The 16,985-nt window shown below is 33.6% G+C and overlaps 1 protein-coding gene across 1 annotated transcript; it reads right to left on the bottom strand.

The window, feature by feature from the left end:
• Positions 1 to 6,111: 6,111 nt before the first annotated feature.
• LOC138885682 (uncharacterized) lies at positions 6,112 to 8,933 on the bottom strand. The gene is made up of 7 exons (XM_070166658.1): positions 8,919 to 8,933; positions 8,093 to 8,694; positions 7,394 to 7,944; positions 6,741 to 7,204; positions 6,595 to 6,681; positions 6,444 to 6,467; positions 6,112 to 6,327 (listed from the first exon to the last, which is right to left on the bottom strand). Exons 1-7 carry the CDS (start codon positions 8,931 to 8,933, stop codon positions 6,112 to 6,114), a joined length of 1,959 nt encoding a protein of 652 aa, XP_070022759.1.
• Between the last annotated feature and the right edge of the window lie 8,052 nt (positions 8,934 to 16,985).

Genomic DNA, 16,985 nt, shown 5'->3' with positions numbered 1-16,985 from the left:
CGGGTGCACATTTATGTGACCCAAATCCAAATCTCGACGGATTCGAAATGTATTTCTAATCACGGGTACATTGATTGTGACGTGGTCCGAGAGGCATATCCATGACGTCGCGAATTCCTTTTAAAAGTAGAACGAGACGAGCCTCGTCAAACAAAAATGTACACAGCTGCGGGGCCCTCTAACTGTATATATATTAAAACACTTAGAATTCGGGACAGGCCGTTTAGCGAATTTTTCGGCCTTACCCAAAACAACAATACGCTAGTTGCTTTAGGCACGTCTTAATAATTTATTCTCCTTAATTCGGGTACACATTTATGTGACCCAAATCCAAATCTCAACCGAGTCGAAATATGTCAACAATCATGGGTGCATTGATGCAACGTGGTTCGAGATGTGTTTTCACAACGTTGCAAGTCTTATAAAATAACAGTAAATAATAAAAGCGGTTTAAAAATTAAAATTTGCACATAAGTTCATAGTGAATTTGAAATCAGATAAATAAGCCAAATATAACAGTTAAGCGACCGTGCTAGAACCACGGAACTCGGGAATGCCTAACACCTTCTCCCGGGTTAACAGAATTCCTTATCTAGATTTCTGGTACGCAGACTATAATATAGAGTCATTATTTTCCTCGATTCGGGATTAAAATTGGTGACTTGGGACACCCTAAATCTCCCAAGTGGCGACTCTGAAATAATTAAACCAATCCCGTTTCGATTGTCCTTTAATTGGAAAAAACTCCCCTGCGCCCCTCGGGTGCGGAAAAAGGAGGTGTGACAATTCTAACATAAAAAACTTTCCGGCTACGTGCCCGAACTGCGCACGCAAATCGAGGCAACTAAAAGCGAGGTTTTCAAGGCCTCGAAAGCGCAAAACAAGGAAGAACTATGGTGATAACCCTTTGGGTCGTCACACTCTTATTTTCAGATAATTTTCGTTTCATTTTATGCTTTTACCACAGTTTTGGTTTTAAATTTTGTTTTATTTTTTATTTTTTGCTTTTCTGATTTTGAATATATTTTTTACAATGTTATTGTGTTTTTAGTTTGATTTTGTGTTCCTTCTATCTTCGTTTTGGGCCTAAACTTGATGTTTCAGTTTGCATGCTTTGTTATTTAGACTTTTAGGGTAGAATTTCTTTTTTGAGTTTTGTTACAATTTGGAAAAATTGGCCTCTACTTTGTGTTCATGGCCTTTGTTTTTTATTTGATTTTTGTGTTTTTCTTTACTTGTCTTCACTTTTGTTAAAGCTTTGTTTGTTTTGTAGTATGAAGCTTGCTGGAAAAGGTGTTAAGCTCGATTTTACGAAAACATTGAGGGACTTGCCCTCAAGCCCTGATTCTGAAGCGAATAGGCATGTCCAGGCCCCTGATGATGATGATTTTCCTGCTCTTCCAAAAAAGTCACAACAAGAGAGCAGTCGAATGACTCGTTCGCAAACGAAAAATACTCCTACTCCAGTGAAATCAATGAGGGACTTGCCTTTAATCCCTGATTCTGAAGCGAATGTGCATGTCCAGGCTCCCGATGATGATGATTTTGAGTCTCCTGCTCCTACAAAAAAGTCGCAATAAGAGAGCAATCGAATGACTCGTTCGCAAACGAAGAATACTCCTACTCCAGTTAACATTGTTAGAATAAGGAGCAAGAAATGTGGGACACATGAAAAATTCAAAGAAAGGCTAAAAGTTGATTTGGTTAATGAAGATAATGTAGGCCCGAGTGTTAAACCAAAAAAGAGAAAGATCAAGGACGATGGTGAGAGTGGTCTTGATTGCATATCCAAAGAACAAAGGATTGTTATTCGCCGCAAATTGAATGAGAGAAAAGCTAAGCTAAAGGTATTCCCTATGTTACTATTAATTTTATACATGCTTATATAATTTCATACAAAGTTATATAGTTGTTTATACATCTTTATACAAGTACTGCTACACTGATTTATACATGTTTATATAATATTTTAGTATAGTTTTTATTCCTGATTTCTTTCTTGTTATTTTTCCATGTGAAAGGTTGGAGACTTCTATATACAACCAGTTGATCATTTCCACAACAAGATTAGTTCCCATACCGAGACTGATATTGTCAGCATTTTGAAGCAATATTTGATTGACACGCAGCTTCAAATGTTTCGTGCTAGTTGTTTTGGGTACTTCTTGGACCTACCTCTATTTAAAATTCAAAATCAACTTATTCATTGTATGCTATTGAGGGAAGTCATCCCAGGACAGAAAAAGGAGTTGTGGGTTAAAATTAATGGTTATTTGCTGCGTTTTGGCATTTGTGAGTTTGTTGTTATCACTGGTTTGAAATGTGTAGAAGAAGATGCCACTTTCTATGACAAACCAGATGTCAATAGGTTGCTAAAATATTATTTTCCAGGAGATGGGAAAAAGGCTATAACGAGGGGGCAGCTTCTTGATCGCTTCAAGAAAAAGGACTAGAAGTCGGACGAAGATGCGTTCAAGATGGACTTGATGGTGTTTGTCCATCATTTCATATTCTCAGATGCCAATAATCATGGTATCAACAAAGATAATTTTGATATCATTGAAAGTGGTCAATATCAGACGTATGCTTGGGAAAAAAAGTTATTTGAAGATACTTTAAAGACAATAAGGGACATACAGTGTGACTATTTGACAATGTATAGGCTCGGAGGTTTGCCACTTGCATTACAAATATGGTTTTTTGAGTGTTGCTCTATGGTTGACAAGCATCTAGCTGTTTGTGTTGGCACAAATGTGCCACACATTCTTAATTTGAAAGTCACTAAAACTCCAACATATGCGGATTTGACTAGCAGGGTGATCATGTCTAGTATCGACAAGGTAAACATTTTGTACCATAATACTTCTTCATATATGATTTCAGTTTTTCTGTAAGTATGTATACTTATGAATATATCACAATTTTCTTTTTCTACTATTGTAATCCAATTTTTCTTATTGTAGTTGAACTATAGGAACATTTCCCCTACTCGTGAAGAGATATTAACTCTGAACATCGCCACGCTTTTTGAAGTTAATACCGATGATGTTGCATCAAGGGAGGTGCCTGCCTTTCACACTGATAATTCTGTCTCTGCATCTCCACCTTGTCCTCAGAATATGGAGCAACAGTCTAAACGACCTTATCCTCAGAATACACAACGCCGGCCTAATCGTAGTTATGATCCTTCGGCGCACATTGATTTGTTGAATGCTGAAGTTGAGGAGTGCTGTTGGAAAGGTACTGGAGCTTTAGCTTTTCTGTAGTTTATCGGTACTTTTTGTATATACACAATTTTTTTGTTATAAACATGGTTGTTAATTTACTTTTGTTATTTTTTGTCATAGTTGACTGATACAGTTACGACACTCAATAGTTATGTAGTTTCTTCCTTTGAAAAAGTGTTCAGTTTCTTGAATATGAAGGAAACCAAGCAAACGAGGGAGAAGGTTCCTGATTCTAAGGTAATGTTTTACTGATAAAAACAAATCACTCAACAATTATGCCTTCTCTGAATCATCACTCAACAGTTATGCCTTCTCTTTCTATTATTTTTTATTAGATTCGTCAGTGTGTGTCTGATGACAATACATCTAGTCTCGGCGAATTTGATGGATATCAATATGATGTTGTTCCTGAATTTGTTGATCAAGTGAATCAAGATAACATGCTAGCTGACCAAACAGATTTAGGTGTCAAAGCAAACGAGGGAGTTACTGATGGTGTTAATCATGGTATTTGTTCTATATTTTATCTTTTTTGGTCTGATTTTACTTTTCTTCATTTTGAAAGTTTTTTATTATTGGTTTTCTCTATCTAAGGGGAAGCATGTGATGTCAAGGGTGATACATTTTGGGATGACATTGGCGGTGAAGATTTAGTTGCGCTACCGATGTCCCAAATTGTGCTTCACAGACCACCCATCATAGACGTAGAAGAGGATTACATTTCTCCTGAACTGTCGGTTCGACAAAAAATACTAGAAAAATATGCCAAATTTCCATATTTTCCAGTTTTTGATTCGGGGGCATCAGGATCGGCGCACAAGATCATTTTTGATATCAAGTATCCTTTCACGATCAAAATTGATGATTTTGATCCCTTGTCGCCATTGGCCAAAGAGTTTTGCGCGTTTGTTGATAATGGGATGGATATGAGGCAAATGTATCTTAACTTTGTAAAGCTTTCATGTTCTAATTTTATACTTGTCAATGAAGGTAGTTCTGATTACTTTTTATTTTTTGTGATTTGAAGTGCCAAAAATATTTATACTGATGAAGTAAATAAGCTTGCAGAAACTTTTACTTTTGGCTCGTGTCATGTGACCACGAAGGATTGGTTCCACTCACTCGCATATTGTGGTCGACTTTGATTGACACGGTATTTAATAACTTTCAGTCCTAATACCTTTTTTTATTTGTTGTGTATCTTTATTGTTTGAGACCCCCATAGTGTATACATAACTTTGTATAATCACGGTATAAGATTGTATAACCTTGTATAAATATGTATAACTCTGTATAATAGCGTATAAATTTGTATATTTAAAAAATCTAGTAGTGATGGTTGTTTTGTTTTATTTCTTCTCTCATCACTTGGATGTCCTTTATTATTTGAGGAAGAGGGGAAAATATGGGCCGCATGTTGCCATGCGGTTTACTACAACCGACTTTGCCTTTGGTAACAAAATCAACTCCCTGTATAAGGATATCAAAGTGAATCAAGATCCTTGAGTGATTCCTGAAGGGCATCAGATAGAAGAGTACATTAGAGGGTATTATTGTGATGCAAATGTGGCGTGGCACACTGTTGACCACGTCTTATTCCCTATCTATGTGAAGCGCGGAAGAGCAAAATTGGGCCATTGAGTTTTGGGGTTGTTTACGTTCATAGATAGGTGCATCCATATCTATGACTCTAGCTGTGGAGCTATTAATGATAGACTTGCTTTGGATGCTGCATTACCTTATGCAATTTTTATACCTTACTTCTTGAAGAGTTCTGATTTTTATGTCGAGAAGAAGGGCATTGGAACAATGGTGCATATACCGATAAATCCCATTCTGATTCTTTTGCAGATTAATCTGGTTAATAATGTGCCACAACAGATCAAATGGTAGGTTAATCTCAACTGTTTTACTATTTTACTATTAGTGTACCTATTTACAGTAACGTACAGAGAATCTGATTTTTTTAATTGCAGTGATTGTAGTGTTTTTGTTGTTGGCTTTGCTGAGTATTTCATCCTGGGTAAGGAAATTCGAAAAGATAATTTTGACATTGAGACACTTCGCACCAGGTGGGGATCTCTGTTGTGGGATTATGGAAGGAAAAAACAACAGTCCCATGCAATTAGTGGTGATGAAACCGCAGGGAGACTTTTCAGGAAGAGGAAGAGGGGACGACCGAGAAAGTAGTTCTGTTTTTTCCATTTTAATATAGTTTTGCTATGTATCAGGAGTTGTTACCTAGTTTTGTCTAAGTACTATTCTGCTACTTGTGAGATAACCTTAAAGGATATTATAAATGTTTTTATTTTTGTGTAATTTGTGGTAGTCATTAAACATTGTGGCTGTGAATGAATTACATTTTAATGAATATTTCAGTTGCTTTTGTCCTTTAACAAAGTATGTATTTTCGTTATTGTTGCAGTTTTGTTAATGTTGCAGGGTTTATACATATGTATACAATAATATACATAGTTATACAATTTTATACAAACTTATACTCTCATTTATACATCTGTATACATATAATAACATTGATTGTTTGCAGTTCTGATTTGCATTTGTACAATTTTACAATATATTTAGCACCATTAAAAACAACAACACACTATTATTGGATAATCAAAACATGTATATGAAACATATTTAACATAATTGCAACATATAGTGTAAATTGTAATTCTTTATTGACATTTGTACCTCAATTGCTTGTGAAACTTAACTACTCAACATTTGTAACTCTATTATTTGTGAAACTTAACTACTCAGTATGGCAACATATGTAATAGGAAGTGTTATGTTTTCAACTGTTTATTTTGGTCGATTCCTACATATTTTTCTATTATGACCACTTTGTCCACACATAGAACATGAAAACGCCCTCTTAGACTCTCTCTGAAGCAGGTTTGAGTCTTTCCTTTCTTGGCCTTCCTGCATTCCTTCTCCCTTTAGGTGGTAGGACCACATCTTCCAGCACCTCTATTAGGATTGCCCACAAACTCTCATCTGGCATTGGATTCACTGGAAATTCATAAGTTCTAAGGAGGTTATCCTTCTTGTAGTAAAAAGAGCAATACTGCCTAGGTTTCAGCTGTTGGTTCTTTAAAACCGCCCAAGCATGTGAACATGGAAGTTCATCTATTTGAAATTTGCCGCAACTGCATGTTCCCTCTTCAAGGCACACTATATTTCGCCTTAGCCCTTCAAGCACAGTACATAACTGCTCCTAGTAGGCCTCACCTGCAAAAAAATTTTTTAAAAAAAGTTAAAGCACATTATACATTATTTTACAAAGTTATACATCCTTATACAAGCATTAAAATGCAAGTTAGTAGTGCCATGCATCATTATGTTTGATTCGCTTTACCGTTATTTGCTCCGATGCAATCAGATTTTCCCGAAGGAGTTTCTCGTACTTTTTGCCAAGCTCTGTAGATGTCTCCATTGCATTTTTCTGTTTTTGTTGTTCCATTGTTGTAGCAAATTTGTCATATACTCCAGCAATCGCATTACTGGTAACTCTCTAGCATCTTTTTTTGCTGCATTAATTGACTCTGCAATATTGGAAGTCATTACCAACAACCTTTTCACTTTGGAGTATGCCCTAGACCACCTTTCGTAGCCAATTTCGAACAAGTAAGTTTGCACCCTCAGATCAATTTTGCACATCTCTATCATATGGTAGTCAAACTTCTCTATCGTGTAAGCTCTAGACAAAGTGAAGAAGATATCCATCAATTGTTTGTGATGTTTCTTGAATGTGCGCTTGACATTCTGCCACAAGTGAAATATGCAAATACAATGTGGTACTTCTGGGTACACAGCTTTTGTGGCATTGAAGATGCTTTCGTTTCTATCTGAAACTATACACATCTCTTCCCTAACACCAAAAGTACCCTTTATCTGGACGAAGAACCACTCCCAAGATTTATTATTCTCTGAATCTACAATTGCATATGCAAGTGGAAGGATTTTTCCTGTTTATACAAAATAGATATTAGGATTCAGATAATTATACAACCTTATACACAGTTATACATGATTATACAACTTTATACATACTGCAAATTTTATTAAAACAACAGCTCTGAAATCCTATACACGTTTATACATGAAACTACAACATTATACAAACTGCAGAAATAAGGTAGATGCAGTCAACTCACTAACTCCATCCTGTGTGCAAGCAGTCAATATGGTATCCTTATATGTTGCTTTAAGGAAACTTCTGTCAACAACCATTATCGGTCTGCAATGCTCCCAACCCTTGATAGATGCATATAGGGAAACATATGCATAAAGAAAGCATCCATCTTCTGATTTGTGTAACTTTGTAACCGTTCCTGGATTTGTATGCTCCAACATATACAAATACCTCGACAACTCCTTATATGAATCGCTCGGATTCCCTCTTATCATTGCCATTGCTATCTCTTTAACTCTCCATGCTTTCATGTAGCTCACTTCAATCTCGTGTTGCTTTTGTATGTCCTCTATTATATCATTTGCGGTGTAAACCTTTTTTGGATTAACATACTTGTCCTTGACTATACTAGCAATTACACCCGAAGTAGCTTGACGTTGCGTTAAGTATCTTTCACCATAGCCGTATGTGTGATTATTATTGTAACTTCTCACCTTGAATATGTTTGCCTTGTAAACGGTAGGAGATTTGAAACTCCAAGCACAATTGTCATCTACACACATAAGGTGATACCTAGGATTAAAGATCATTCAACTTCTAAATACACTTGTATACAAAAACATAACTAGATATATACTAATTTTAATACATATATACAAATATATACTATTTTATACATATCTATACATATATATAACAGAATATACAACTATTGCCATACCTTGTTGCGCTTGATCTCTTCACCTTAAATTGGAACCTCTCGCGTACAGCCAAGTTCTTCATCACATTCATAACTGTCTCTTTATCTTTATAAACTTGATCCTCCTCAACAAATTCGTTCAACATATTATCTATTATACCCGTATTTTCACTAAATTTCGTGTTTTCAATGAATTCGATATCAGGCATAATCTCAGTACTATCAACTGTGGATACATCTATAAAATTGGAACTTGTAGCAACCAAACAACTGGAACTTGTAGCAACCAAACAACTGGAACTTGTAGCAACCAAACGATTATCATAAATCTCTTTCACAGTCACAAACAACGGGTATTCAATAAAATTCAAGTTTTTCTTCTTTAATTTGATATACACCTTAACACCCGTATCGTTGTAAATCAGGATCGGTGGCAAACCATCATTTGGGAGAAAGTTAATCTCTATTATGTTTAACTCACAATGGATCCTAATCTGTTCCGAAATAGCTGCAACTAAATTGTTATAGCTGAATGTCGACTCGATTATTACACAATCACTAACGAAATTGATAAACTTGTTTTCTTCCCATTCACCACTATGAATAACGTAAACTGGAAAAAACTTCACCGAATAAAAAGTTGAAATCAAAATTGCAGCAAAAATAAAAATTGCGCTGATTGCAGCAAAAAAATTCACTTTCCGTGTTTGATTTGCTGTTAATTCGAGATGGAGAAGAATTTCTAAGGTTTTTGGAGTTGCATTGACTGCAAGATCGCGTTTTTGTAGATTTGGGGAAGAAGGATGGAAAGAATGAGAGAAAATCCCGCTTCTGAGTCCCAAAAAACGGAAATAGCGCCCATTTTTTCGGAAATGGGGCTGTTATTTTTGGGCTACCCAATTGTAAATTGAATTATGGGCTATAAAGTTGAAAAGTAGACAACCCAATTGTTTTAATATGAAATTTTCCCTCAATTTAAAAGATTTATTTTCTCCGTTACACTAACTATTTAACTACATTTATAATAGTTTCTTAAATTACTACAAACACGTCAAGCTGTACTAAGTTTCTTTTCCATTTCAAACGGTATAGAATATGACTAAAATGAAATCAATATGAATATTAGGGCTTCTTGTCCTTGGATTCTAAGCGGGCCTGCATTTTGGGCTACGGTTCTCCATCAAATGAAATGATACGAGAGAAGGGTTTTGGCATGGTATAATAACATATCCATATAATTAGTAAAAAATAGCCCTAGTTATAGATATTGGCATTAAATAGCCAATAAATATATACCACAATAATAATATATATATATCATAACTTTTTCTTCTTCTTTGTCTATATCAATATGTATATTAAAATTTTATTTCATTTTCTGTATATAAATAATATTATTCTTTATTCTTTGTATATCAATAATATAACATTATATATAGTTATTGCTACCTTTATATCAATGTTATCGCAATAAAAATATTGTATTATTTGTATATCACAATGTATAGACATCGGACATGTGTATACCAAAATAGATATCATAAGTTTATTTTTCTTCTTTGTGTATATGAAAAATTAATTTTCTTTATATACCAAAATATTATTTACTCCCACAATTATATTTATTATTTTTATATTTTAGAACTTGCTTAAACATGCTATATCAAAATTTATTTTCCTATTTTGATCAATAATTAATAATTATATTATTTATATATCACAGTGTATAATAATAATAATAATAATAATAATAATAATAATGTGTGTATCAAAAAATTTATTAAAATTTTATTTTCCTTCTTTGTATAACACTTTTCAGATTGAAAACTCAAGTTCAAGAAGATTCCAAATGTGTATCCCCTATTGTAACCCATGTATATCTCTATGTACATTAGTGATATCTCATGTACATTATGTGTATCTGTGTATATCCATGAAAATTTGTGTTATATATACTATATACAATGTGATATACACGGGTGTCCATAAAAAAATTGTGTTGTATACACGATGTACAAAGAGATATACAAAGACGTGTGTGTGATATACACTGATGTACACGATATACAATGTGATATACACATGTCGTTGTTGGATTTTTATGTCTGATTTTTTACTTGAAACCAGTCTAAATCACTTCTAATCTTGCTCAAATTTTGTATATAGCCTTGTTTAAGTATTTTTCAACCAATTTTAATCACACCCACTCATTCAATCCAACCAAAAAAGGAAAGAGAGAAGAAAAACAAAGTTGAAATATATTTTTTTCTCTATTAGTTTTTGCTAATCTCGCTCAAATTTTGTATGTAGCCTTGTTTAGGTATTTTCAACCAATTTGAATCACACCCACTCATTCAACCCAACCAAAAAAAAAATAAGAGAGAAGAAAAACAAAGTTGAAATATATTTTTTCTCCCTTAGTTTTTGCTTCTGATTTTTTCTGATGTGAGATCAACCTTACCTTTTAATCCCACAGAGTTTTTTTTTTTGCATAATTTTCAAGAATTTTTGCTAAACTATGAGAGTAAAAAGAAGAGATAGAAGAAGAAATACAAGGAGAGAAAGGGGGAAGGAAGCCAAAATAAGCGTGTAGTTTTTTTTGAGAGAGAATATAAAAGAAAATAATTTTTTTAAGATTTGGCTATATAATGTCAATTGTTTGGGGCTATCTTTGCCAAACCTAATATAAGGCTAAAAAATTGCCAATTTCTGTTATGTGTTGTTATAAGATGCCAACCCTCTATAGCCCCTCAAAACTTTAAGGAGTTTTGGCATGGTATAACAACATACCCATATAATTGGCAGAAAATAGCCCTAGTTATAAATATTGGCATCAAATAGCCAATAAATGTATATCACAATAATAATATGTATGTCACAACTTTTTTTTCTTCTTTGTCTATATCAACATGTATATTAAAATTTTATTTTCATTCTTTGTATATAAATAATATTATTCTTTGTATATCAATAATATAAAATTATATATATATATATATATATATTGTTGCCTTTATATCAATGTATATCACAATAAAATTATTGTATTATTTGTATATCACACTATATAACACATTAGACATGTGTATACCAAAATTGTCACCCGTGTATATTTCTATGTACATCAGTGATATCTCATGTATATTATGTGTATCTGTGTATATTCATGAAAATTTGTGTTATATATACAATATACAATACGATATACACGGGAGTCTATAAAATATTGTGTTGTATACACGATATACAAAGTGATATACACATAGTCCTTAAAAACATGTGTGTGATATACACTGATGTACACGATATGCAACGTGATATACACATGTCATAGTTAGATTTTTAGGTCTGATTTTTTTACTTGAAACCAGTCTAAATCACTTATAATCTTGCTCAAATTTTGTATATAGTCTCGTTTAAGTATTTTAAACCAATTTCAATCATACTCACTCATTCAATCCAACCAAAAAAGGAAGAGAGAAGAAAAACAAAGTTGAAATGTATTTTTTCTCTCTTAGGTTTTGCTAATCTTGCTCAAATTTTGTATATAGCCTCGTTTAGGTATTTTCAACCAATTTCAATCACATCCACTCATTCAATCCAACCAAAAAAAAAAAAAAAGAGAGAAGAAAAATAAAGTTGAAATATATTTTTTCTCTCTTAGTTTTTGCTTCCAATTTTTCTGATGTAAGATTAACCTTACATTTTCATCCTACTGTTTTTTTTTTTTTGCATAATTTGCAAGAATTTTTGGTAAACTATGAGAGCAAAAGAGAAGAGATAGAAGAAGAAATACATGGAGAGAAAGGAGGAGGGAAACCAAAATAAGCGTGTAGTTTTTTTTGACGAAAAACGATAAACCCGATGGGTTGACGCCACAAATTCCACCCCAAAGCCATATTTTGACTGCGCTTCCACTATATCAATTGTACTTAAACTGTTAGATAATCATAGAGAGAATATAAAAGAGAGTAGTTTTATTTAAGATTTGGCTATATAATGCCAATTGTTTGGGGCTATCTTTGCCAAACCTAATATAAGGCTAAAAAATTGTCAATTTCTGTTATGTGTTGTTATAGGATGCCAATTTTTCAAATTTAATTTTAATAGCCCATTCTTTTTTCATTGACATGAAATGGCCATCCGGCCCAAACATATTACATATAATAACCCGAAATGTCTATTTTGTGTATTTTTGTATAATGACAGTCTATTTTGTATATATAGTGATAGTCTACTTTGTATATTTTTTGCATAGTGACAGTTTATTTAGCATATTTTTTTTATAGTGACAGTCTATTGTATATAAACTGTATAGTGACATCTATTTTGTATATTTTTTGTATAGTGACAGTTTTTTTGTATATATTTTATATGGTGACATCTATTTTGTATATTTTTTGTATAGTGACAGTCTATTTAGTATATAAATTGTATAGTGATAGTCTTTTTTATATATTTTTTGTATAGTGATAGACATTAAGTATTTTTGGTAAAGTAATTGTTCTAATTACATTATCTTTCTAGTCAATCCTAGAAACAAATTGTCTCCTTACCTTCTTATGTGGGTCTTCGTTTTATTCGGAACCCTAATTTTCATTCTGGTACTTTCATCATACTACTCTTTCTGGCTTGTTCTGTTTTCTCCTAGCATTCCTTTTGAAATTCATGTGTTCTTGATTATGTTGATTGTATTCTCAGGACCGGTTAGGTGATACCGGAGTCGCATCGGATAAAGGCATTAAAATCGAGCAGAATGATGAGGTTCAATTTTCACTTTATAAAGTAGCATTTTGCCGGCTGAAGAAATTAAAAGTCAATCTCAATAGTGGCTAGCCATTAGAATTGGTTCTGGGTTATAAAGTGCATATTATAATTTATGGTCAGTAAATGATATTAGTTTCTAGCGAATGGCTGGTAATGAATTTTGTTCAAGTGATTTCCAGCCCGAGTAACTACTAGTTGACAACAATTTTGCCACGACATGAGAAAGACGATTTAATATTTGATATTCTCTAAAAACTATTGTCTTCTTTCTATCTAAAGTAAGAACGTAACTTCCCACCCAATATCTTATTTACCCTCGGTATTTACACTTTACCATAATAGATAACCTTGGTTAAATTATTAAGTTGAGGGAAGAATATTTGTTACTTCTCAATAGTAAGTGATAAAATGTAAATAAAGAGTTATTAAATAAACTTAAACGTCTACGTGAATAAGCTTTTCCTGTGAGGTGAAAACTTTATCCACGGTCGATGTTCAGGCCAAATCAACTGAGGTGAAGTGATAGATTGAGGAGATAATATATTAGAAAACCATAATTAGTGATAAAAGTATATAAAAGACATATGTTATCACGTACAAACTCCAAATGCAAGTAAGTTTATCCATCAAGCAAGTATAGGAGCTAGGACCAACGATGCCAAAATTAAAAAAGAAAAAAAAGAATTTCCCCACAGTTCTCTTTCTTTTTTAAATTTCATGTTATTAGTTTTTTTTTAATATGATAAGTAAAAAAAAGAAGAGATTATATACATAGGAAGAGCCACAGAGGGAAAAGATAAATGGGAGAGGAGATTACAAAAAAGGAAATCAAACTCCAACTAACAAAATGAAAGCTCAGTTGGATATCATATTTCCCCATGTTATTAGAGTTATGGAATATAATGTATCAGCTTGTTGTGTGATTTTAATAGGAAAAGAGGAATTAACAACTTATATGAAAAATATATAAAATTGTACTTAGTTCTTTCTATTGGATAATTATAATAGCTAGAACTCTATCTTCCTTGCACATACACCAAGAAGAATCTAAACTTTGTAGCAATAGAGGGAAAAACAACGGTGAACAGCTCGAGGAACTCTGAGCATGCATGAGATGTAAATCCAGTGTACTTTTGTAGTTTTGTGTGATCTATATCTTGCACTCTACTTTTGACTCCTCATATCTTAGTCCAAAAAGCTAGTATCTCTGCAAAAGCTGTTAACTAATCCTTTTATTACACCACTTGTGAATTTCCGTGCGATTTAATAAGATAACTTTTGAAATGATATTTTTTATTTAGTTGAGAAAATAAATACGTAGTTTTTACCTACATGCATATAGGAGTATAAACTAATTATACAAATTAATTATATCACAAATATAAAATTTTATCATCATTAACAGCTTGCTCAATTTGATAGATATATTACTATTTTCACTACTGTAAAATAATTGGGTATTTATTTTGCAATGTTGCTCAACTTCTAAACACTTCAATTGTCCTCCGTTTACGGTACTTAAATAGAAAATTTTATAAAATAAGTTTTTCAATTAAATTTTGCTTAAGAGATATATAATCGCGAGTGACCATATACATTCTTTCTTTCAAATCGGTAAAAGAAAAACCATTAGCCATCAATGGTAAACTATTTGAAGAAATCGTTGAGACATTTTCTTCAAAACTCTGTTGAAATTCCTATAATACGTGCAAAGAAGTTGAGACCCTCCTTAAGGTTCCTCTTTTGTTTTCCTACTATTTGCATACACATACAAATCATTTCAGTCGTTTGACATGCGGAAAATAATCACATTTTCTCAAGTTAACAGTTGTCTTGAACAGCTATATAATCATATATCTTCAATTCTTTTTTAGTTGTTGGAAAAAATGGAAAAATATAACAAAAATTTAAAGTGAATTGCATATTATTATTCCTAAAATCTAATATATATAGGGTATTTTTATGCCAATCAAAAGGTAAGATTATTGCATTTGAATATATGTAGTAGGTAATACGCTTGCAACATACTAAAAGAATAGCAAAATATGCATATAACATCATTAATGATATCGTACTCATCATCAAGCTTGAACTGAATTCTCAAATACTGCCCACAAATAATGCCACAAGTTCAACTCTTCTCGACTCCATAACCACTGAAAATTATGTAAAAAAAATTGTATGAAATAATATATTTGCGGCAAAAGCAATAACATCGAAAGAAAAACATGTTACACCTAAGTTTTAATGATGACAATAGAGCAAATCTAACTGTATCTAGTTAATTGCAGGAAATTAGGAGGCATCATTACTTCAAAGGAAGTCCTTTTGGTAAGGATATCCGAAAGAAAATGAGATCAAAGGCAACAAGAACGATGATAAATCAAAGAACATCAAAGCCATAAAAAAGGAAACAAAATCCAGTCCAGGCGCTAAAGGAAGTCAGTACAAGGCTAAATCCAAGGACGTCGAGGCTATTAAAAAGGAAACATATCAACTGCACCCGCTAAAAGAAGTTAGGGCCTACTTCAAGGACTGATCTGGAAGCTGGAGATACTAAAGATTGATCGATCAAATCAAGGACAAATCACTCCCTTGATTATGGACATGAAAGGGAAGAACGTAAACGAATCTAGCCCATCTCTTATGTAGGATTCGGAGGCACCCCTTGGGTCAAATCTCTTAGAACATTCTGTGCAGCCTTAATCAAAGGTCAATATGCAACGGCGACTCAAAACTCTCCTATAAGAAGATTGGCAAACTCAAGAAGACGATTACACAACTATATCATTTGTTTCTAATCCTTTCTAGTTCTTAGTACAAACACCATATTCTTGAGTCTACAAGTGTCATAAAAGATAGGAAGAGTTAGAACATAAAACGAGAGTTATGTCAACATGTGACGACCCGGCCAGTCGTCTCATGAGTTACCACTCTGTTTCCCCCTTTTCTGCTTCTTTATGCTTTGTTTATCCGTGTTATATGGTATCGGGTCGGTCGGATCGAGTTCAGAAAGGATTTTGTAAGGTTTAAGACACTTAGTCTCTTTAGAGTGAGTTTAAGTTAGAAAAGTCAATCGAATGTTGACTTGTGTGTTATAGGGCTCGGATGTGAGTTCTGATGGTTCGGTTAGCTTTGGGAGGTCATTTGGACTTAAGAGCGTGATCAGAATGAGTTTTGGAGGTTCGGAGTAGATTTAGGCTTGAATTGGCGAAATTGGATTTTTGGCGATTTCCGGTTGATAGGTGAGATTTTGATAAGTTGGAATGGAATTCCGAGATTTGAAATAGTTTTGTTGAGTCATTTGGTATGTGCGTATAAAATTTTAGGTCATTCGGACGCGGTTTGGTTGGGTTTTTGATCAAAAGAAGAATTCGGAAGATTTTAGAAAATTTGGCTTGAATCCGATGTGTTTAGGTTGATTTGATATTGTTAGAGATGTTTTGAAGATTGGTACAAGTTTGAATAAGGTATTAGGATATGTTTGTGCTTTTGGTTGAGGTCCCGAGGGCCTCGGGGTGATTTCGGATGGTTAACGGAGAAATTTAGACTTTGTTGCAGCTGCTAAAGTTGCTGCTTCTGGTATTTCCGCACCTGCGGATTGGGGACCGCAGGTGCGACGCCGCATAAGCGGAAGGTTTTCCGCAAAAGAGGAATTTGGAGAAGTTGTCAGGAACTGCAGAAACAGTTGGAGTACCGCATCTGCGATGGTGCATATGCGGAAAGTTGACCGCAGATATGGAAAAAGGGAGCTTAAGTGATTTCCGCAGAAGCGGAGGAAAAACCGCATATGCGGTACTGCAAAAGCGGCTATGGGATCGCATATGCAAAAATCCCTGGCCAGAAGGTATATATTGCTTTCTTCACGAATTTTTGCAAAATACTCCATTTTTGAAGACGGGAAGGAGGCTAAGGCATAAGATTTCAAGAGGAATCAAAGGATATTAGTTGGGTAAGTTCCCTAAGCTTAATTACTTGGGTTAAAGATCATTTTTCCATTGTTTAATCATGGTTTTAGAGGAGATTAATGAAGAAAAATTGGGGATTAGGGCTTGAGATTAAGAGAGCTTTAAATGGGGATTTGAGGGGTCATTTGGACCCCGATTTCAGTGTTCTTGATATGTATAGATGTGTGGGAGGATAATGA

Source organism: Nicotiana sylvestris, chromosome 2, assembly GCF_000393655.2.
Source record: "Nicotiana sylvestris chromosome 2, ASM39365v2, whole genome shotgun sequence".
Lineage (NCBI taxonomy): Eukaryota > Viridiplantae > Streptophyta > Magnoliopsida > Solanales > Solanaceae > Nicotiana > Nicotiana sylvestris.
This window is presented reverse-complemented; position numbering and strand designations above follow the sequence as displayed.